This window comes from Salminus brasiliensis, chromosome 1 (assembly GCF_030463535.1).
Source record: "Salminus brasiliensis chromosome 1, fSalBra1.hap2, whole genome shotgun sequence".
Taxonomy (NCBI): domain Eukaryota; kingdom Metazoa; phylum Chordata; class Actinopteri; order Characiformes; family Bryconidae; genus Salminus; species Salminus brasiliensis.
In genome coordinates this window covers 84921452-84944139 of record NC_132878.1, presented here as the reverse complement: position 1 = coordinate 84944139, position 22688 = coordinate 84921452, and the positions used below count along the sequence as shown (strand labels likewise).

At 42.1% G+C, this 22688-nt stretch overlaps 1 protein-coding gene across 1 annotated transcript; it reads left to right on the top strand.

Moving 5' to 3' along the window:
* The first annotated feature begins 935 nt into the window (after positions 1-935).
* Positions 936-21729, top strand: cavin1b (caveolae associated protein 1b). The gene is made up of 2 exons (XM_072691454.1): positions 936-1731; positions 19161-21729. Exons 1-2 carry the CDS (start codon positions 1210-1212, stop codon positions 20010-20012), a joined length of 1374 nt encoding a protein of 457 aa, XP_072547555.1. The 5' UTR covers positions 936-1209; the 3' UTR covers positions 20013-21729.
* Positions 21730-22688: the final 959 nt, after the last annotated feature.

Sequence of the window (22688 nt, the reverse complement as noted above, 5' to 3'; positions counted from 1 at the left end):
AAAAATACATTTGTTTGCTGTAAGTTCCAACATGCAATTCAAAACCCAACATGCTAATCAACTATTTAAAAAAGTAATTGCCCCTTAATATGAACAGCAGTACCTTCAACTTACACTTTATATAATATCATATTTCTATGATATTAATAATAATTATCATAATAGTCTTGTGTGGGGACTGGTGTGGTCTCCCTGTGTCCATGCAGGTTTCCTTCTGGTACTGGATTTCCTGGATTTTCTCCTTCCTCCCACAAACACATATGGTAGGTGAATCGGCCATGCTGAATTGCACCTAAAGGTGTCAGTGTGTTAGTAATTTGTGTGGTACCCTGCAATGGACTGGCGCCTGTCTAGAGAGGGGGGTGTATTCCTGCCTTGAAAAAGCAGATAAGAAGATGGATGGATATCAACAAATAACTTTTATAATCCGCCGATGATGGGTTTTTGTAGTCCAGTGTGTGTTTGATTATACAGTGACTCAGGACTGGGTTGTGGAAGTGACCCATTTTGGGTTGTTTTTAGCCCAGCACTTTTTAATGCACACACACTCACACAGTTGTTAAACACCCAGCTGTCACTTTCCTATCCCTCTCCCAGTTGTTGCTCTGTTGCCATTCTGCATGGAAAAAAAGTCATCTGGAAAGTGGGCCTTTGGGATTTCTTAAACCCTGAAGCAGTGTATCCACATTCCACCCCTAGCTGTGTCTGTGCCTGCCCACCACTACTGCTCTCTCCACAGCCCCTTGCTAACTATTCCAAAAATCCCTATATAAGGCTTCCCCCATAGCGGACCACTGGGTGGAGTAGCGCTTGCTCACACACACACACACACACACACACACACACTCACACACACACACATACAAATAAAAACGCACGTACCGGAGTGGGAGAGAGAGAAGGAAAGAGAGAGAGAGAGAGAGTGGGAGGGGAAAAAAGGGAAAAGCTGGCAAGCAGCTGATTTGTCAGGAGAGTTTCCCAGAGCGCTCTGCCATTCGTGTCCCAGCGCTTATGCTGCACTGAGCCTCTACAGCCACCTAGAACACACTCTGAGAGAGAAAGAGAGAGTGTGTGTGAGGTATTTCAGGCAGAAAGACAGAAGAAAGTTGAAGAGGAAACAGTAAGGTGAAGTTGCAGAGTGCCCCCAAGGCCACAGAAAAAGCCCCTCACTGTTCTGTTCTCTCACCTGCAGTCTGAAGCTCTGTCGCCATGGAGGTGCTGGAAGTCCCCACCCTGCAGCTGGACACTCCTGAGCATCAGAATACCCTCACCGAGATATCTGACGACGAGATCAACCTGCCACCCTCTGACGATGAGGAGGAGGTTGCCACAACCTCGGAGGTGAAGGCTAAAGAGGCCGGAGAAAAAGAGCAAGTGGAGGAAGGAGACAAGAACAATGGGCAGATGAATGGTGTGATGATCCTGTCCCTGCTGGACAAGATCATTGGGACAGTGGACCAGATCCAGCAGACCCAGGCTGGCCTGGAGGCCAGGCAGCAGGAGATGGAGCGTTCAGTGAACGGCATCCAGGGCGAGCTCACCAAGCTGACCAAGAGTCACACAACCACGGCCAACTCCGTCAACAAGATGCTGGAGAAGGTGCGCAAAGTGAGTGTGAACGTGAAGACGGTGCGCAGCAACCTAGAAAAGCAGGCTGGCCAGATCAAGAGGCTGGAAAGCAATGAGAGCGAACTCCTCAAGAGGAGGAACTTCAAAGTCATGATCTACCAGGTGAGGAAATGTGTGTTTGTGTGAGAGTAAGTGTGTCTCTGTTTGTTTATATTGTCAAAAATGTCCTACAAAAATCTGTAATATAGAGACCCAAATAGAGTTTTAAAACTGACTAGGGAAATATCATAGTACATTTTGATGCTAGAGTTTAAGGTTAGGACTAGGTTTAGGATTAGGCTTAGACAATTCAATTATTACTGTTGCATAAAAACCCTGTATCTCCAAAAATGTAACAGAAATAAAAAACATCAAACATACATAAATAAAGAAGAAACATGTTTTTGACAGCACATCATGATATTTTATGAACTTTACCTGTGTGTGTTTGTGTGTGTGAGTAAGTGTGTGCATATAATGTATTTTGGGTGTGGTTTCCATGAAGGTAAGGGCTAAAAGAAGCAGGGTCAAATTAACCCCTTAAACCTTCAGTAATTTGGTAACAGGTTCACTTTAGCATATTTTGTGGCATCCCACAGGATTCTTTTATAGGGTCTATGAAACAATGGCACGATGTAAATTGTGACAGTAGAGTAGTTATAAGAGTGAAGACCTGACTGAAGTGTGGACCTACTGTACATACAGGGTTTAAGGAGTTAAATTAAATGTATAAGTAGTCTACATTTAAACTATAAAACATTCATATGCAATTAAGTGTTGATTAGAACATGTGCATGAATACACAGTGTCTGGATTTGGTTTTTCTTGAAGGTGAGGACCAAAAGTAGCACATTGTAATTAAAATATAGCTATAAGCTATCTGACTAATATCTGATTGTGATGAAGAATGCTTCCCTTCATTTTTATATACTTGTTTGGATGCCTTATTGCAGTGCTATACCCATCAGCAGTGTGTCCTTAAAAAAAGCTAAATGCTAATAATAAGCATAAAACTTTAGAGTACCCTTTTTTAATTTGCACTCCAGGGAACATGTAAATCCATGAATAAGGAGCACGGCATGTCATTTTTAGACAGCCTCCTGCTACCGCTCACTCCCTGTACCACACCCAGTTCAGAAGCAAGCCCTCATATGTACACTTTCCGAGAACAGAGGATTCCTCTCTTCACTTCACTCATGCTTCTTTGAGAATCTAGCTTATGCAGTTACACATTTATGACTGTGGAACAGTTGCACACAACAGCCTCTTTAGTGAAGTGTAAGAGATATGAATTCAAAGAACGTGTATATAATCACTGTCATCTCCGTTTCTGCCATTTTTCACTTTTTGACATAATTAGAACCTGGTAGTTGTTCTTTACAGGGTATCCGAATGTCACAATAAAAGGACCATTAGAAATGCCCCTAGAAATGACGTGGAATTGAATCGTTTTACATCGACTTCTATTAAAGCAAGTTTTTATCTTTCTTCTGCAGAACTGCCATTTTTGGACATACAAAGTTTTCACCCCACAGCATTGATGTGTTTTAACACACAATCTTTGGTTTTCAGCCAAAGTTGCTGTCAAACAAAGATGGAAAAAAGTGAATGAGTGGGCTTGAGAGAAAAGCAGAGTAGAAATTAAAGAGTAATTAGAGCAGGGTTGAAAAATAGCAAGGGAACTAAACAAGGAAAAAAGCGATGAGCAGTTTGCCTTTGAGTGGCAGCTGGTTGGTTGCTGCCCAGGCTGTGTGTCTGTAGTTAAGACTGTTCTGAGTCTGGATGCTGTAATGTGTAATAGCTTACAGCTTTGCACAGTGGTGCAAGAATATTCAGAGTTTCCACATACTGAGTCAGATGGGGTAGAGGAGCCTGCCATAGCGCACACTCAAGCTCGCCTGCTCGCTCCCTCTCTCTCTCTCTCTCACACACACACAAAAAGTACTGTGAAGAAGTGAAGGGAAACAGCGTCTAGAGTCCTAGAGCTGAAATGAGCAGAACAGACACTCTATCTTCTACCCAGCCCTGGTAAACGCTAATCGTTGCCAGTGTAGGCCTCATGTTAGCCTGTGCCACGTTTAATAACCAAACTGAGTGTATAGAGCTAATGGAAATGCTTTGAGCCTAAGCAGCTGTGATAGGCTGAAAGTATATCTTGAAGGGAAGGTTATGGAAAACTGCATGTTGTTCCAATTGGTCTCTCCAGTGTCAACTGGTTCCAATTTAGCAGCAACATTACAGTCACATTTATGCAAGACAAATGCCAAACAGTTCAAATGCTTAGATGTGTTATAACCATGGACATACATTGTTTATAACTTGCATTTTACATTGTCTGCTAGAGGCTCTAATTCTGTAGAGGTACCAGTGCACATGAATAATCAACAGAGGGCTGTTTATGCTAGTTGCCCACCCATTGAAGGCCTAGAGTGTGTTACACGGGTTAAGGATTGATCTTCCCATCTATTCAAAGGTTTTAAATTCTGTCGGTTCTCTCGAGTCAGTAGGAGATCCGTTCATTCACTGAAGCACTCGTTCTGACTCTTACTCACCACGACTATAAAACTTGCAGTGACAGCCTGCTAATACATGTCATGTGTGGGAAAGGAAACTCTGGAAACATTGAGAGTATGGTTTTTACCCAACAGATAGCAGATAGAGTGAGCAAGGGAGCGAGCAAGAGAGCGAGAGCAAGCTCCAGTGGGCCATAAATCATCACTAGTTTTGACAGATAAAGACAGTGTAGGTGGGATAGTTAGGAAAAAGTGAGTAACATTGACACGAGAAAGGGTTTCTTTGTAGCTTGTTCAGCTTTAGGCATGTAAAAGGAATGACTGAAGAAGAAGAGCAAAGGCTGTAGTCGTCAAGGACAAATTCCTCTACAGCAGAGACTCCTTGAGATAGTGAGAGAGTGTGTTTCTCAGTAGGGAAAAGAGTAAAGTGTGAACTGATTATTTGTGTAAAAAGTTACTTTTGCCTTTGTTGCCTCTGTTTGCTCTTTACACGGAATTTCATGTGCTTGTGTACTTTGTGTGCAAGGGGGGATTCCTACGTTGTGATGAAACCTCTGAATTGCTGGGTGCTTGAGGGAACGGCTACTGTAGCCAGCCCCACCCAGACAAGGCCTCCCTTCTTCTCTCCTTTGCACATAAACACACACATTGTGAATTACCATGAAGACAAATAATGTGTTTACATTCAACTCTTTTTCTAATGCAGGACCCAAACACGCATATACTGTGTACATTCACATTTTTATGGCATTTGGCTGACACTCTTAACCAGAGATCCTTGCATTTGAATAATATTGCACAGGTAGGTGACTGTAAGGAGTAAGGAGTAAGGAGTCTTATTGGCATAGTGTGGTGTACTTGCCCACACAGGGAATCAAACCGTAGTCTGCCACAGGGAAGGCAATGCTGTTATGCACTGCGCTACATCAGCCACTCAGTAAGAAGCTGCTGCTGATTAGATCTTTGGCAGATCTTTTGCAGTTCCTATGGAATGTGGTCAGATTATTTTGGTTTTATCCGTACTATTTAGGATCTCAGCAGAAGTTCTTTTTTTTTGTAATGTACCTATGGCCTGTTGTATGGCTTCTGCTTCTTGGAATTTTGCTAGTGCTCTTATCCAGAGTGGCTTACATATAAATGATTACACAGGTAGGTAAATGTAGTGTTAGGAGTCTTTCCCAAGGACTCATCTTGGAGTAAAGTGGTGTGCTTACTCTACCCAGAACCCTAGTCTGCCAAAGGGAAGGTAATTCTACAAAGATGCTGCTTATCTGAGTTCTGTGGAGTAAATAAAATGCTGTTCCAAGCAGATGTGGTCCGATCAGCTTGGTTTTATCAGTAACCATCCAGGTTCTCAGCAGAAGGTCTTCATTCTGAGTAAGGTAATTGCTTAAAAAACAACTCTTGGCCTGTGGCCTGCTGTGTAGTTGCCCCCTTAGTTAGGTAAATGGATACATGTGCGATTTGACTTTTTCAGTGTCTGTTTGTCTGTTTTAAGAGATGCATAGAGGCAGGAGAGAGAGCGAGAGAGAACGAGGGAGAGAAAAGGTATTAGGGTGTGGTATCTTAATGAGGCGCATATTTACCAGGCTGATTCATCCCTCAGGCATTCTCCCTTTCACTCCCCTCTCTTTCTCCCTCTGTTCTCCCTTTCACTCCTACTGGTCTTTTCCCAATCCCACCTCTCCGTGATCTCTCTAAACTTTGTCTGTCAGGAACCCACAAATACTCTTCCTTGTGCTCACTCTTATAGTGATATCCACCCACACCAGTCACTCCCCTGTGCATTATTAAATTACTCCAATATTTCGCTCACTCCCGCTTCACTCATCACTCACCTCTTTCTGCAGATCTCAATGTTCTGCATCTTCTGTCACCACCATTATTTATGCTCCTGCTGCTACTTCGGCTGCTCCTATTTCCAAAATGTGACCTCAAGCTCCTCCCTCCCAACTAGACATGGGTTGCTTTGGCTTACCACTTAGCAAGCATAGAACAGATATGGCTTAAAAAAATTATACTTGAGCTGTAGATGTCTGCTTGTAAGACCATTATTCTTTGGGTGACGGAGCATTATCTTCTACTTCTCCACTGATAGCATCCGAGCAGTAGTCAGTTAGTAAAACTTATTTTAAATAAGACTAAGACTTATTTTGTGTGAATGCAAATGTCCAGCTCAGTTGTTCCAGACATTAGCTGGACTTGCCAGCCCTCTAGCACAATTTCCCGGTAATGTCCCCTCAAGCCCATGTGTGAATAGAGCAGGTAATTTTCCGAAGAATTCACAGTGGGTGTGTTAATGACATCATTATGGATGAGTTAGTAGCCTCGTCCGCCATCTTCGATGTACTGTAAACAAAAAAAACACTGCTATTCCCACAGTGTATTTTTTGCATCCTGCCGTGCCTCCTGCAAGTGCTACACAGGCGCCGCCCCTCGCCTAAACCACATGGAACATTTACTGTAGTAAGACTGCACCTCACACGGAAGAGTCTGGCTGTATGCTACAAGTATAAACGGGTAACAACCGGATAATGTCCGGACTTGACTCTCCAGACATTTTTCCAGAGGTTATTTGTGAAAACGGCTCAACAGAAATCAGTTGTTCTCCTCAAGCCGACTCTAGAAGTATTAATTGCAAATTAATGGGCCCTGAATTGTTCAGTCTAGCTGTGAAGGAGCGGCTTAAGAGCCAGACAGAGAAATGTGACATTGAGCTCTGTTTTTAAACACTTAGAGCATGTAATATGTCTCCGAAATTAGAGGAGATTTTCTTATGTAAGCTGTCTACAGATGGAGCCCATGAGTTCACCGTTTACATTGGCCATGATTGATGTTACAGATGACATACATGCATGAGTGAGCTGATAATTAATGTATTTTATCTGCCTGTTTGAAACTCAGCTGCCTTATATGGCAAAGTTACAGAAATACCTCAGTCATCTACGTCATTTAGAAAGATCAGTTTGTCTTCCATCTATTTGGCACACGTTCTGCTGGTTCTGCAGAGGTAATCGCCCTTCTCTGTTGGCAGGAGGGAAAGAGCCTAGTCTATCCTCACATTACGTCAAGTGATTAGCGAGTAGCATATGAGGTGAAACCAAAGGGAAGAAGTAGACATCTGGACTCCCCAAATACATGCACACACAAACACACACTTGTGGGAGGGGTAAGAGTGATGACCTGTGGACGCTATAAATAGATTCCATTGCATACTTTGCTGATTGTTCTGGGGAAGAGGGCTCTGGGTCCTGCTTCCCTATGTGTGTGTGTGTTTTGTATTTATTCTCTGTGTTTGATTCAGGGCTCTCCCTGACTAGCCAAGCCTGAAAGCTCATAAAGTAGCAGAGCTTGGAGAAATCCTCTGCTCTGTTTGGCCTTGGCCCATGGGGCCGTACATGGCTTTATTCGCTCTTGGCATCAGTCGCTGCTTTGTGTTTTTTTTAGCCAGTTTGGGTCATGTAATTCCTCCCAGTTCTTCGCAGTTAATCTCTGCGCTTGTCTGAGACACAGGGATGGTTCAGGGGTCTCTGGCCTGCTCCTGCTACAGTGAGCGCTATCTTTTGGCATTACCCCTGTACTTTCTCTCGCCCGCTTGCCATCTCTTTTTATCTCTCTCACACACTGGATTCGTCAATGTTAATGTAGTGAATCATAGTAAAAATTCCATTGCTAGAGGGCTGTTCTTTCTCTGAGCTGGTGTTGATTTGTACAGTGCATGCAGTAAAGCTGACTGAGACGTTCAAAGAAGTTCAAATTGGACCATTATTGCTGAGCAGTTAAGGGCAAGAAGAAGACATTGAAGGGAATAGTAAGAGTTCAGTGCATGGAGCTGACATACCACGATCCTCCAACACTGTTGTGTTCTCCTTCAAAAGAAACTCCGGCCTACTCAAAACAGGGCTGGAAAATGGACTAATTCCAAAACCCCAAAACTGTTTAGTACCAGTCTTCACTCATTTTATTTGCACCCTCAACATTTACATATACCAGCACACTTACTAAAGTCCTAGCCAGAGCTGCCGAAACAGTCAAATGTAGCAGCGACTGGAGAGCAGCACATTACCACCAAACTGTGCCAGTTATGGTAATACAAGTTCCTACGCAAACCAGATCTTGTGACAGGGGCTTTTCCTGTGCCAATATCTGCAGAAGGGGAATTCAAACTTGGTACGTGACAAAGCAAAAGCCAGGGGGAGCAAGCAGGGATCTGTGCTAGGCTAATAGCTAATGCAAAGACTAAGTTTTAATGCACTGTAACAATCCCGCAATACACTGCAATAGTCTACAAATGATGTACACTAAACGGACAAGGACATACCCAGCAGAGAATGTAACACACTCAGTCATTATTTGGCACCTGTAAGGCATTTCCTGAGGAGAACAGTAACTGAGAGTGGTTCTGCTCACTATCAACGATGCTCCATTGTGGAGGGTATTGATTAAACCATCAATCCTATCAATACCTTCTGTTCTGTTGTTTAGTATAGCCCTGTTTAAATATTCCTGCATAATAGTGGACTTTACATGTTATAAGGCAGTCATCCTTGACATAACTATGCAGATATCTATGGTTCACTTGATTGAGTCCTTTCTACTCCCTCTGTAAAGCAGTGTTGGGCAACTCTGGGCAGACCAGCACAGTTTTGGTGATCTTTCTGCTCTATTGCATGCATTTTTGGTTGGCTGAATCATATGAGGACTGTGAGTGATCGTAATATTCTGATACAGTTCTGGTATTGTCCAGTGTAATGAGTTGTAATTAAAACTCCTTCTTGAATGTGGTTATGCACCGTGCCGTCTCCCCTGGTGGGCGTGCTACGAGGACATGCTGGCGTTCCACAGAGTCATAAATCTCTCTGTAAACACAGCCCTCTCTGCTCTCCCATTGTTATTGGAAAGAGTAACTCAACAGTGCCATGGCAACAGGGAGTGTGGTTGGAGGCATAGTTGTAAATCACAGGGCAGGATGGGGTGGATGGCATAGCACCCTGAGAGCATAACGGGTTCCGGTGCTGTAATTCTTTCGTAGCGTAACGGGCAGAAGATGATCATGCCAGCTATCATATGCACTCTTAAAAATAAAAGTGCTTTAAATGGCTCTTTGAGAGATCCCATAGAAGAACCATGTTTGTAAAACAGATGTGTACTGCAAGAGTGGGCACCTTCAATTAATGTAAAGGTTATTCACCAGTTTGGAGGTTTTTTATTCATATGCTCCATGTGTCCACCCCTTATAATGAATGCATTCAGCTACACCTAAACAGCTTGTCTAGGCTCTCTGGTGCAGATAAGCATGAACCTATTGCCACTGTCTAATGCCAGGTGTGTGCTAAAGGGGTATAAAGCCCCCCAGCATTGAGCTGTGGAGCAGTGGAGCTGTGTTTGCTGGAGTGGTGATGCTCCATTTATCTCTAAGAGTGTATGGTATCTAGCACCTGAAAGGGATCAGCCATTCTTATTATAGTATGCTCTGAATATGTGCTTTACTTTGCTTTACTCAATGTACAAGCAGTACTTCTATTGGATATTGCACTTTGCAGTGAAATTATCTAAATAAACCTTCGATACTGCAGGATGTTGGTTCCCAGACCTCGTTCAAATGTGTGCTTTCACACTGTGGCAGGCAGAGTACCAGAAAGGAAAAACATGAATCACCTCACTTAGTGCCAGACTTTAGAGTGAATCGTATATAATCCCTAAGAGCAGTTATGGGTCCCATGTCCACAACTGTCACTGCTGGTCTTTATAGTCACCATGGATACCGTTGCTGTCTCATTGCAATGGATTTGAGTGTTTGTGGATCAGGCCTTTAAGGCTGAATCTCAGTAACAACCATCTGATTCATCAAACCCTATTCCCTGCAGGCAGAGCTAGCATACCATTACTTTATATAGTAATCTTCCCCCTCTGTTTTTCCCCCTTTAGAGACTGTGCTGTCCGGGCTTTCTTACCCATCTTTTTGCTTCTCTTCGGTTAGTGTGTGTGTGCGTGTATGTGTGCGCGTAGCCAATCTCTGTTTACAGTGTGTTTAGCCTATGAACTTTTATCTGTTGTAGTCAGTCCTGTGTTACTGAGTGACAGTCTCCTGGATCCTGTGGTCAGATGGTTATCAGTCCAGCTTTAACGATGACTAACAGTCATGTCCCCCCAGAAAAAAAAGAAATAACTGTTCTTCAAAGAGCCCATTCATCTATAGCAGATCACGGGACTCTCTCTCATGCTCTCTCTCTCTCTCTCTCTCTCTCTCTCTCTCTTGCTCTCGTTCTCATATTTTTGTATTTGTTTATTGGAGGCTAACAAACATCGTCAGTGACAAATTATAAAAGCCTCTTTCTCTTTATAGAGCTCTCTTTCTCTCCCCACTTTCTTACTTACTCTCTCTCTCTCTCCCTCTTGCTTCTAGTGCTCTCTCTCTCTCTCTCTTTCTATCTCCTGTTTCTCTCTAACTCTCTTTCTCCCTCTTGCTCTGTTTGTAGAGCTCTCTCTCCCTCTGTGATTTCTCACCCACTCTCTCTCTCTCCCTCTTGCTTCTAGTGCTCTCTCTTTTCTCTCTCTCTTTGTCTTCCCTTTTTCTTGAACTCTTTCTCCCTCTTGCCATTTCTTTAGCACTCTCTCTTTTACTCTCCCTTTTTTCTCTTACTTTCTCTAGCTCTTGCTCTAGTGCTCTCTCTTTCTCACTCTCTACCCATTTTTCTCTCTCTCTCTTGCTCTGTCTGTCTCTCTTTCTAACACTCTCTTTCTAATGCTCTCTTTCTAATGCTCTCTCTTTCTTTCTCTCTCTCTCTCTCTCTCTCTCTCTCTCCCCTTCTCTCTCTCTCTTTCTTTGTTTCTCCCCCTCTCCCCCCCCCTCTTCATTTCCTGGCCTGACTCATATTTTCTTGTGGTTTTGATGGGGTGATGTAACGTGTAGAGAGGATTCCCTGTTCCATAGTGTACCAAAGCTATATTCCCCGGGAACCCCCCTACTCCCCCCTACCGTGTTTCCTCTCCTCTGGCTCTGAGGTCATCCTGAGGGCGGGGCTCTGGGGGCTGGGGCAGGGTGGCTCTGAAAGGGTGGAGGGATTCCCCCGTTGCCATGGCAACATGGTCAGTTGCCGTCAAACAGAGGTAAAAGAACTCTTCATATGTGGCCAAAGAGAAGGAACTCTGTTAGTGGAAGTGGAAACCTTCCACTGTCCACACACACACTCTCTCTCTCTCTCTCTCTCTCTCCCTCACACACACATACATACACACACCACACACACATCTACACCACTCTCTCACATTCTACACATTAATCTATGGGCATGGTTAAAAAAGGAGACTTGTTTTCATGAGTGTTTCGCTGTTGGAGCATTTGGTGTGTGTGTTTCTAGCATGGCACTGCAGGGTAACGGTTCTTTCCCTGACAAAATACTGAGGGTGAACGAAAGGGAGGGCTAGGGGGCAGATAAACGAGAGAATGTTTTTGCTGACTGGTAGGCCTTGAGCCAGCTGATCTCAGCATATGATTCTACACACACACACACACACACACCACTCACACATACAGAAAGAGACAGAGCTCAAGCATAACCAAACACGACCCACGTCATGTTGGCACAATTATTGCTTTATGAAAGGATAAGCTACAATGGAACCATATTCATATATTCTTTCTGCTCTATTTAGTCGCAAATCATGCCAGCCTCTCTCTCCCCCCAAGCACCCGCACCCCCCCCCCCCCCCCTCACTCTTTCAATGTGTTCTGACTCATAGCTCATGGAAAAGTAAAGTTGTCTGCTCTGTTTATGTTTCAGTTACTCTGGTCACTCCGAGCAACCCAGTCTGTGTGTGTAAGTGTGTGTGTGTGCTTTCACACGCATGGCAAGAAGAAAACTATTTTATAAAGGAGAATTAGCATCCCTGAGACTTGCATGTGTCAGGCATTTGCCTGTGGGCACAGTCCTTGGCCAGAACACCCTACTCCCATTCCAAGAAAATAAAGTAATAATAATGAAATATAATAATATATTCATTATGTTGTATTTTTTTTATTAGATTGGTTAATTTGCATTCAAAGCAGCATTGTTACGACATTGTTACACATGCAATTCTGGACAAGCTGAGGGATGCTGACCGTCACTAAAAGTGAAAGAAGCACGTGGACTGAGGCAGTAATTTTACAGGAGACTTATAGGAATGTGACTCAGCACACAGCTACACAGCATTATACACATCTCACAAACATTGTCCTTCCCCACTTTCCTTGTGCAGTGCTAAAGATGAACCCTTTTTGGCTTCATGAAGTTACATTAAACCAAATGTACTGAGGAACCTTTACACAAGTGATGCTTCTTTAAAATATCTGGTTCATCTAGAGTTTAGTATATCTATATATATAAGGTGAATTGTGATTAGATAATATTTGGTTCTTCTATGGCATATGCAAGAACCATTTGTAGCACTTATTTTTAAGAGTGAAGGTGACTTAAACCTAGTCTCTGTAATGTTAATTATTTTTTATAATTAAAGAAAGAATGAAATGACAAACTTTCAATTTTATTTCCAAGGCTATGAAGGGCCCCCATTGCAGGGAGGTCCCCAGGTGTCAGGTCCTGTAGCTGGTTGACTCTCTGGATACATTCCTGTTTAGATGGATTCACTCAGACAGCTGCTATGTAATGACTGATGGAGTGAGAGGAGAAAGAGACCTGATACTACTATTCCTCCACTTGCAAGAAAAAAGAGAGAGTTATGAGATCATCAGGGAGTTTCTCATGGTAATTATTTTGGTTTTGAGGAAAGATAAGCCTAGAAAAATAGAATAGGACATAGATTTATGGATCGTGCACAACATGAGTACAATTGAGTTAGAGACACTTTAGATCAATGCTTTTGAGAAGATTGGTGGGTGTGGGACTGAGTGAATTTAGAAACACTGGTTTGAACCATGATGTTTAAGCCCACAGAATGGGATTGATGTGTCAGTTTTTTTAGGGTGGTTATTGTTAGAAAAAAAACAGTACAATGATATAAATTAGCAGGACAAACTATAACAGTATAAATTGCAGATTTGCATTTAGTGGTATTTGCTTTCATTTAGGTTTTACCATGTTGACATAATAAAATGTTTTATACAGTCCTCTTCAATTCAAGGCACCATCATTTTTGGGACATTGCACTCATAGGTACATTAAAGCAGTTATGTTTAATACTTTGTTGCATATCTCTTGAATGCAATGACTACTTGAAGTTTCTACCAAAATACTGTAAGTATACAATACTGTAATGTTTTCTGTTTTGGCGTAAAGCATTAAAACCACAGTATTTGGGGCTCAAAGTGGCTTAGCGATCTAAAGCGCTACCACTATGGCCAAGCCATGTTGCTTTGCCATAGGTGTCCAGTCAGAGAGAGCACAATTGGCCATGCTCTCTCCGTTTGGGTAGATGATGCTCTCTTCCCTCATCACTCATAAGCAGTGTTGGGCAGCATAGGCGTCTGCTAGCTGTAGCAGTGGACTTGGGCACCCAACACTTTCCTCCGAGCGTGTCACTTTCCCTGTAGTGCCGCATCATTGGCAGGCTGAAAAGAGGCAGTGCCGTGGGTGGGAGGAGGCGAGTCCTTACCCTCCTAGTGTTGGGAGCTTTGCTAGTGCTAGGGGATCTACGAACGGGTGGGTTAATTGGCAGTACCAAACTGGGAGAAAATGGGAAAAACATTTACAAACAAACAAACAAAAATACTGTATATTGTGTGAATTGTTGGCTTGTTTTTACAGACATGACTACAGTCAAAGACGCTTGCAGAAAATGCACTAACAATAAGTTTACAAGTTTACAAGTTAAAATAAAAGAAAACGAAATAAACATTTTTATTCCTAACTCACATAAGATAGAAGCCTCTATCCACACCCAACTGACAATGCACACATGCACATTCATGTTCACCACCCCCAAGGATGCAGGGCATGGACACACAGCTGGAGTGGTGCTTAAGTTCCAGAGGAGCTGTCTCTTTTGTTGTCCTTTTCTCCATTCTTTCCCTGCCCTTCCCTTCCCACCTCTGTCCCACCCAGGCCTTCTCCCTACTCTCATTCTCTGCATTCCATTCACGGAAGCCCTTGGTTCCTGTACGCAAAACTCTGGCCTATTAGTGAAGGAGGCTTTTTTTTCCATCAGTGCGATACACTGAGTCACTCACAAACATACTCTGTCTCCAAGCATGAAAAAGACAAACACATTGTCTTTTTTATTGTCCTCTGATGTGATGTAAACGAGAGCTGTGTGTCTGAGAGCTTTCATGGATAGAACTGCTCCCGAAGTCCCTCAGCAGCAGTAGGGGTTCTTTTATATGGGTGGAAATTCATCTGTTTCCCTCTTCGCCATAAAAAAACCCTCAAAGCCAAGAGTCAGCCTTGAGACGTAGGCCTGAGGGTCCTGTGTGTTTGTGTGTGTGTGTGTGGGTATGACACATCAGGATAATATTTCTAATGATCTCACCCTTTAGTACACCTGTTTCTGCATGTTGTACCGATATTCAAAAGCATAATTTTACTAACGCTTTGCTCTCCGGTGAGGCAGTATAAGACATGATTAGAATGAGTAATATTTGAGATGCAAATAGCGAACAAATAATTTCAAGCATAACCTGCTTTCCCTTATGAGCCTTAGCTTTGTGTGATCACCAAGCCTGTATCTATTTCCCGAATTTATTACAAAGCTCTAAAGCTCTCAAGAGTGCTTGTCTCTTCTCCGCCTACAAGAAACATCACCAACATGTTTTGGATCAAACTAAATTTGATTAGTAAGAGTCTGATGACCATGATCAGATCAGGAGTTATCATGGACAGTTCAGACTCGGTCTAGTCTTAAAGGTGCCATTTATTGAGTATTTTGAGTTGTTCACTGAAATAGTACATATTTGACTTTGGTTGGGGCGGAAAGTGCTCAGTTGCAAAGCTACAAGCCTATTTACCTCTCAGTTATTTTGCCTCAGGATGAAACACACAGATTTTTCTTTTACAGGGGACTCATTAAAAAAAAAAAGTCAAGCTCTGCTTTTATTGGCCAGTTTACAGCAACTTAACAGACTCACAGAAGCTTCATATTATAGCATAATTTTAACACTGGAACCAAAACACTATATTTATTCCAGAGTCTTACTAGATAGTGTTACTGTCCTCTCATTGTGTCCTCTCAGTGCAATGTACGGTTAGCTAGCAGAAGAGATTGTAGCTGAGTTAGCTTTTAGCCTTGCCCTACCTCGCTTCTGGGTTTGACTTTTTTTAGAGGAAAAAAAATGTCGCTGGTAGATTCCCTTTTCATGTTCAGCTCCAGTTTAGTAGTCAGCTGATGGAGTCTAGTTAGTTTTCGAGAGAGTGTACATTGAAGAGAAAAGCTGTTAATAGACAGTCGTCTAGTGTTAGCTTTTCTCCTAGGGTGGATCCCCATTTGCTTTCCTGGTTATCGCTTCGTAGCATGAGAAGTTTAAGCTCCCATTCTGTGAATGCTGGCACAGGAAATGCTGCAGTTATGAGTTCAGTCGTAATAAGTATCTCGAGTATCAGTAACACCATGTTCTCACAAAGTTGCCATTGTGTTTCACCAGCTTTGACTTCAAGACTGTTGTGTCACAGTTTTGGGATTTTGGAATTGACCCAATTCACAGACTTATTTTGGTTATGGATTTTCTTTTGAAGGAAAACACAACAGTGTTTGAGGTTCACGGTATGGTCTATGTACTGAACTCTCTTCATTTAATTATGCCAAGGTGCCAAGGTTTTCAGAAGGCAACGTTTATTAGGTTTATTAGATACTCATACCCCGTATCAACACTTACTGGACATTTGCCATAAAGATGCACTTTGTTAGTATGTTCCCACATAATTTAAAGCTCTGAAGGTCGACACTAAGGTCAAGGTTTGGAAAGAGGTTTCAGAACAGATTCAGACAGCTACATTTCTATAAGCCTCATGGTATACTAATCATTGTGGGACCAGGTTGAGTTGTTCCTATGTAAACAGCATTCTTTTAAAGATGCTAGAATAGAAGGACAGGAACATGGAAAACATGTAACAGGAAGTCAGGCAATCACCTCATTCAGCCAGAAGCCAGAGCCCTGCCCATCTCATTAATGTCTCATTGTTCTGCTCCACAGACAGGAAGGGAAGCACATTTGGTCCTGAGAACTGTGCGTGTTGTGTGTGTTTGTGTGTGTGTGTGAGTTAGAAAGAGAGAGAGAAGAGAGAGCTAGAGTTTCCCAGGAAAAAATAGTTTCCCAAAATAAAGGCCTTGAAGAGCTCCCTTATGAAACCCCATATAAAACATGAACCAAAGTCTGACATGTGGTTCAACCCTATAAGGTCACGCCACTGTCAATGTTAAAAATGGTGAACCTGACGGATTCTGTTTGCGCATTACTGACTTGGTGCATGAGTGGAGAAAACAAGTTTCATATCACGTGTACATCTTGTCGCTGTCACACAAAAATGGAATTTTACAGGAGAAGGAGAAATTATTCTTTACATGCAATGGAAGTCATTGTGAAAAGATTTTGTTTCAAATCATTTTGGAGTATTTCTATTGGGTCATTAATCATAAAAATGTTAAATGTCAGACTCACATTATGTCAAAAAAGTGGAAAATGGAGATCCATTTGGAGACGATATGCAAGCACATGCACATACAGGTATGGTTTGTTCTCCCAGTCTCTTTTTTGTGGTTTAACTAGTTTAACTATGGTCACCGGTACTAGGAATCTACAGTAACTGCTGTTATCTGTTGTACAGCACTGTAAAAGAAATGTGTCATTTTACAGTACTTTTAAAACAAGTACAAGTTGCTTTGAATTCTGGGAGTTGTTATCCAAAGTCAAGTCAAGTCAAGTGGGTTTATTGTCATTTCAACTACATACAGAGTACACAGTGAAACGAAACAACGTTCCTCCAGGACCATGGTGCAACATAGACAGTGCATACAAAACACAAGTGCAACACAATACAAGTGCGCATAGGCTAAGGCTAACTGTACAAGATTTCATGGAAATATTTTATGTGTGTGTAGTGTTTACAAAGTAGATTAATATGCCATTAGAGGCCTCTGGGAAATTATTGGATGGATATTGGACATTGGTAAAAGTTTACTACTTACACCATAGTAGTTGATTAACAAGCAGACTATGAATGGTAACATTGGTAACATTCATTGGGCTCTGAGTGGTCGAGCGGACTAAAGTGCTGCCACTATGATCTGCTGGTTTGAATCCCAGGTCACGCTGCTTGCCATCAGCAGTAGGAGTCAGAGAAAGCCTTGAATTCCTTAGAATTGCCCTTGCTCTCTTAGGGGTGAGTTGATACCCCCTTCTCCCCACATCTCTCTCAGTGTGATCAGCACAGGCGTCAGTTAGCTTGTATTTCTATCTAAAACCATAGCACAGAACTGTGTATAGCTAGCTAACTAGTCAGATAGATAGATAGCTAACTAGTCAGATAGCTAGATAGATGGATGGATGGATGGATGGATGGATATATAAATAGACAGACAGACAGACAAATAGATAGATAGATAGATAGATAGATAGATATAATTCTGCTGCACAATGGGACCTTTGAGATGACAGACTACTGTACTGCGAACATGAAAGGGCCTGTCAGTCAAATCAACTGTTGAACGATCTACCAGAGCTCTGGAGATTCGCTGTTGCTATGTGTCTCTGTGTATGCATACGCGTTAGCATGTGTGTGAGTGTGATTGTATGTGTGTGTGACTGTCTGTGCATGTGTGTGGTAGATCACTATTCTTACCCGTGCATACTTAGAACAATAGGCCCATTAAGAGCAGTAAATAGAGACAGGACATTGAATGATTTTGGCAGGGCTCACCCTTACAGGCTTGGCAAAGAAAGATAATTAATTTGTCGGTGCCTTCAGGGAAGAGACATGACAGAGGAAAAATAAATGGAGAGTTGGAAAGATGGAAAAAAGGGGTGGGTAAAGGGTGATAAGGTATAGCTGACACAGAAAATAATCTTCCCAGAGGGTAAAGCTACTCCCCCAGCCATACAGGCACACATATGGAGTGCTCATACCTGTTTACTTTTGTTTAGACTTGACATTTACCAGATAAGCTCTGGGACTTTTCAGTGGCAGTGTCTCAAACAGGAATTAAGCCCCTCACAGAGCAATAAACATTTTGTTTAACGTGTTATAAACCAGGTGAATATCATATATTGAGATTGAAACGGACATTACTTCCACTTTAGGGCTACTCAATAATGTGTCTTATTTTTAGTTTTTTTTTTTTGCTGTGCCCTCTGAGAACTGTAATGGTTAGACTGTCTATATCTTAGAGGTTGAAGTTTGAAGTTCTTTCACTTGTTTAAAGCTCTTAATGGCAGAGAACTTGCGTAACTCCCTGAATTCATGTCTGTTAATGTTCTAACACATGGTCTTAGCTCTGCACGAACATGCCTTCTGCAAAAAAAAAAAAATGAAATAAGTCAATTACATAATTAAAAGTAACATTATGTAGCATGTGTACCTTCAAATTACAGTCTAAGAATAATTGCAATGCTCCACTGACTTGTAACAAGAAGAATAGCATAATTGTTGTTACTCTAGGCCTGGGGTGCTTCTAACAGCACTGTGTTACTCTGGGAATCTGGAAGGACAATGCTCATGAGACCTGCATAATGCTGCATAACATAAGATCCTGTAGAATTACTCTATCACCTCAGTTCACATGTTTCTTTCACTTTCAGTTACAGTTCTGTATCTCTCAGCTTGTCCAGAAATGCATGTGTAAAGCATGTCATTTACTGGTGCCTTAAAGCATGAATTAAACTTCACGACTGTAGGGGGAGACCAGGAATAAGACACAGCAATCTACATAATTTTACTTACCAAGATAAAGGGTTTGATGTTAACAGAGCAGTTTTTAGGTACTAAATAGAATTATGGCCAACCCTAACTACAGCACATATCTATGCTTAGTGTGCAAGTGGTGTAATACTGCAGACTGTGCATCTACTTACATGTCTGATTATAGAACACATCTCCCTCTGTCCCTCTACAGGATGAGGTCAAACTTCCCTCCAAAGTTACCGTGGGCAAGTCCATGAAAGTGGCCCAGTCAGCAGAGGGTGAAAGTGAGCTGGAGCTCAAAGCGGCTGTGGAGGAGGGTGGCGAGGATGGAGGAGAGAAGGCTCATGTGGACCTGTCCTCCGATGAAGAAGAGGTAGAGATTGAGGAGACTATTGAAGAGACCCGGGCAGAACGCATCAAACGCAGCAGCCTGCAGAGGGTCCAGAACATCAAAACGGCCTTCTCCAAGGAAAAGATGGAGAAGACCAAACAGAAGACAAAGGAAAACCTGGAGAAAACCAAGCAGAAGACCAAAGAGAACCTGGAGAAGACTCGCATGAAGACCAAAGAAAACCTGGAAAAGACCAAGCAGAAGACCAAGGAGAACTTGGAGAAGACCAGGCAGAAGACTCGGGAGAATCTGGAGAAGACGCGGCACAACATTGAGAAGAAGATGGGCAAGCTCAGCACCCGCATGTCCGTCAATCCAGAACGGAAAGAGAAGATGAAAACCTCGCAGAAGAAAATGGTGAAGTCTTTCACACCCGATCACACCATTTACGCTCGGTCCAAGACCGCCGTGTACAAGGTGCCGCCTTTCACCTTCCATGTGAAAAAGATCCGTGACGGGGAGGTGGAGATCCAGGGCACGGAAATGGTGGAAGTAGGTGGGGAGACAGAGGAGGTGGAGAACGGAGTGATGGAGGGAGGAGAGGAAGACGAGATGGAGATGGAGGGAGGAGGAGAGGCATATGAGAGGGAAGATAGCCCTGAGTTGCTGGAGACAGCAGAAGATTCAGAGCTGGTGCTCATTGAACAGGATCAGGAGAGAGACAGCGACTAGACAGCGAATGTTGCGTGGGTGGGAGTGTGTGTATGTGTGTTTGTCTGTGTGTAATGTGTAGAAGTTGGGAGTATACGCTACTCTGCGGGTGGAAAGCATGCGAGTGTATATGAGAGTATGGTGTGTATGTGTACATTTAATTTTGAAAATAATCTCCCCATTGAATCACCATAGTTTAGAGCAGTGGTTCCCAACTCTGGTCCTGGAGGACCAGTTGCCCTGCACAGGTCAGGAGGGTCCTTCAGGACCAGGGTTGCGAACCAACTGGCATAGAGAATTGTCATTAAACGTTTAAGGGCTAGCATACTTACTAGTGGAAGTAACTTGATCGCTCAATGAGGTTGATGTTACAAGAAGGATGGGTTTGAGGTGATGGTTTCTGACCAATGAAATGGCACCAGGGGTGAACAAGAAAACATTACCGCTGGGTGACAACAAGGTGAGTAAGATAGAAGGATTATGGGCGTTGCCAGAGAATGAAAATGCTGAATTGTGAGATGTTCAGATGAACAAATGACTTGGACTGGTGCTTCTGTGGATCTAGAACATCTTGTTTTCTTTGATTTTTTTCTTATTAATGTACTACCACCACATCTGTACCTAGTTCTAGTATAGTCAACCAACTCAGTTTCACTTACATGATGGAGGGAAAGAGAGGGAACAAGAAGCAACAAAGAAAAACAAGCTTCTGGAATTTTGCTTCCTTTTTTACATCTTATTTACAGAATTTCATGTGTAAAATGCAAAGTTGTTATTTTCTGTTGTTACACTGAAGTTTGAGCATTTTGTTTATCTTTGTTATGTTGCTTTTTTTTTTAAAAAGATCATTCAGATCGACATCACATGAGTATCTGAGGCCCAACGGCTGCAGCTGACTGGCACTGCAAGATATTATCCTTGGACAAATTCTTAGTCCTGGAGGTAGTGTCACTTCCAGTTTTCCAATGCAGCAAAATGTTTAGCTTGTAGTTGTAAGAAACACCATTGCGCCCTCTAGTGGCCAATTCTGGTAGTGATGGATCAAGCTAATGCAAACTGAGGAACAAGCTGAACTTTGTGTAAAACAGCTACAGAACACATATAACTATACACATATTACTATACACCTACGTCTATTTTTTTAATCATGCAAGCATATATATATATATATATATATATATATATATATATATATATATTTATATATATATATATAAACAGTCATTTATCAATCAAGAACAAAGTCATGTCCATGTTGCTTGTTTTAGTACCGTTTTCACACTGTCCAGCCTCGTTAGCAAATGTAAATACAAGTTATAAGTAAATGTGAATCACTGCCACAGCACTAGATAATCTCAGTTCAGCACCTAGAGAATCCTTGAAGTACACATTTGTGTGTGTTATCTTTGCATAGTTAATGATCAAACTCTTCACAAGCTGAACCACTGCATTTCAACACCACAGCTGGAGCCTTTTTTCTTAAAAAGCATTAAAAGCACGCTGCCTTCACTTTGTATCGCTTTCATTGCTCAGACGTCAGTGAGTTAATAGCTGTTCTTCTTCTTCATCACTCCTTGTATTTTGTGACAAATTCCATATTTACCTTTCCACATTTTGCATTTTTTGTTTGTTTAGTTTTATCTACATTTTTGCTTGTGCAACTGATGAATATGGAGTCTATCTCTGTTATAATGTCACACTGCCTACTAATATGTTAATAAAAGCAGCCTTATTCACAGTATCGCTTCACTCTGTTGTTTTTAAAATCAAGAGTCCACCAAAATCATGAACGATATACTGGCTGACTGGGTCAGAACATCTCCAAAACATTAAGCAGATCTTGTGGGTTTTTTCTTTTTTTTATGCCGAGGTCAGTACCAACCAAAAGAGATCCAAGGAAGGACAACCGGTGAACCAGCAATGACGGGGTCATAGGCATCGAAGGCTCATTGATAGGATCCATGGAGACCCCACCTCACAACTTATAGGACTAAAAGGATGTGCTGTGTAACGGCTTGGTGCCAGATTCCACAAAAGGTAGCACAAGAGGGGTCCACTCAATATTAGGCAGGTGGTATTAATGCTATGGCTGATTGGTGTAGCTGTAGTATTCATCATCAACTGGTTATTTCACTGTTCGGTGATAATAAATGTTAAGTACAACATAAACATGTAAAATTAGGATTATTTGCATGGTATATTTTGTTACTGACAGTAGTCTACCTGTGGGTTTGAGCATAGTCACAAAGTTTTAAATGGTACTTTGAGCAACTTTTGGTTCAGTAAATAATCACGGGTATAATGGAAATAGTGAGTGTGAATCTAAAGAGTCTAAAAAGTCTTCACTTGATGTAAAGGTTCTTTACACTGTAAAATCTTCATTACACACATGGTTCTTTACAAAATCATAAGTGACTCTTCTATGACAACCCTCAAAGAAGCCTAATTTTTTTTAAAAAAGTGTTTGGACAACTTGGACAAAGACACAAGAATCCAATGTTACCTTTGTTTGCATGTGAGATTAGTGCCTTTGCTCAAATCAGTGCATGTAAATGTGTGTGTGTGTGGGAGAGTGTGAGTGAGTGAGCTAGAGAGAGAGAGAGAGAGAGAGAGAGAGAGAGATTTGAAATTAGATTTCCATCACATTATCTTAGTGGCTCGGTTATCAGTGAGGGATATATTTAGAGCTAAATGTGG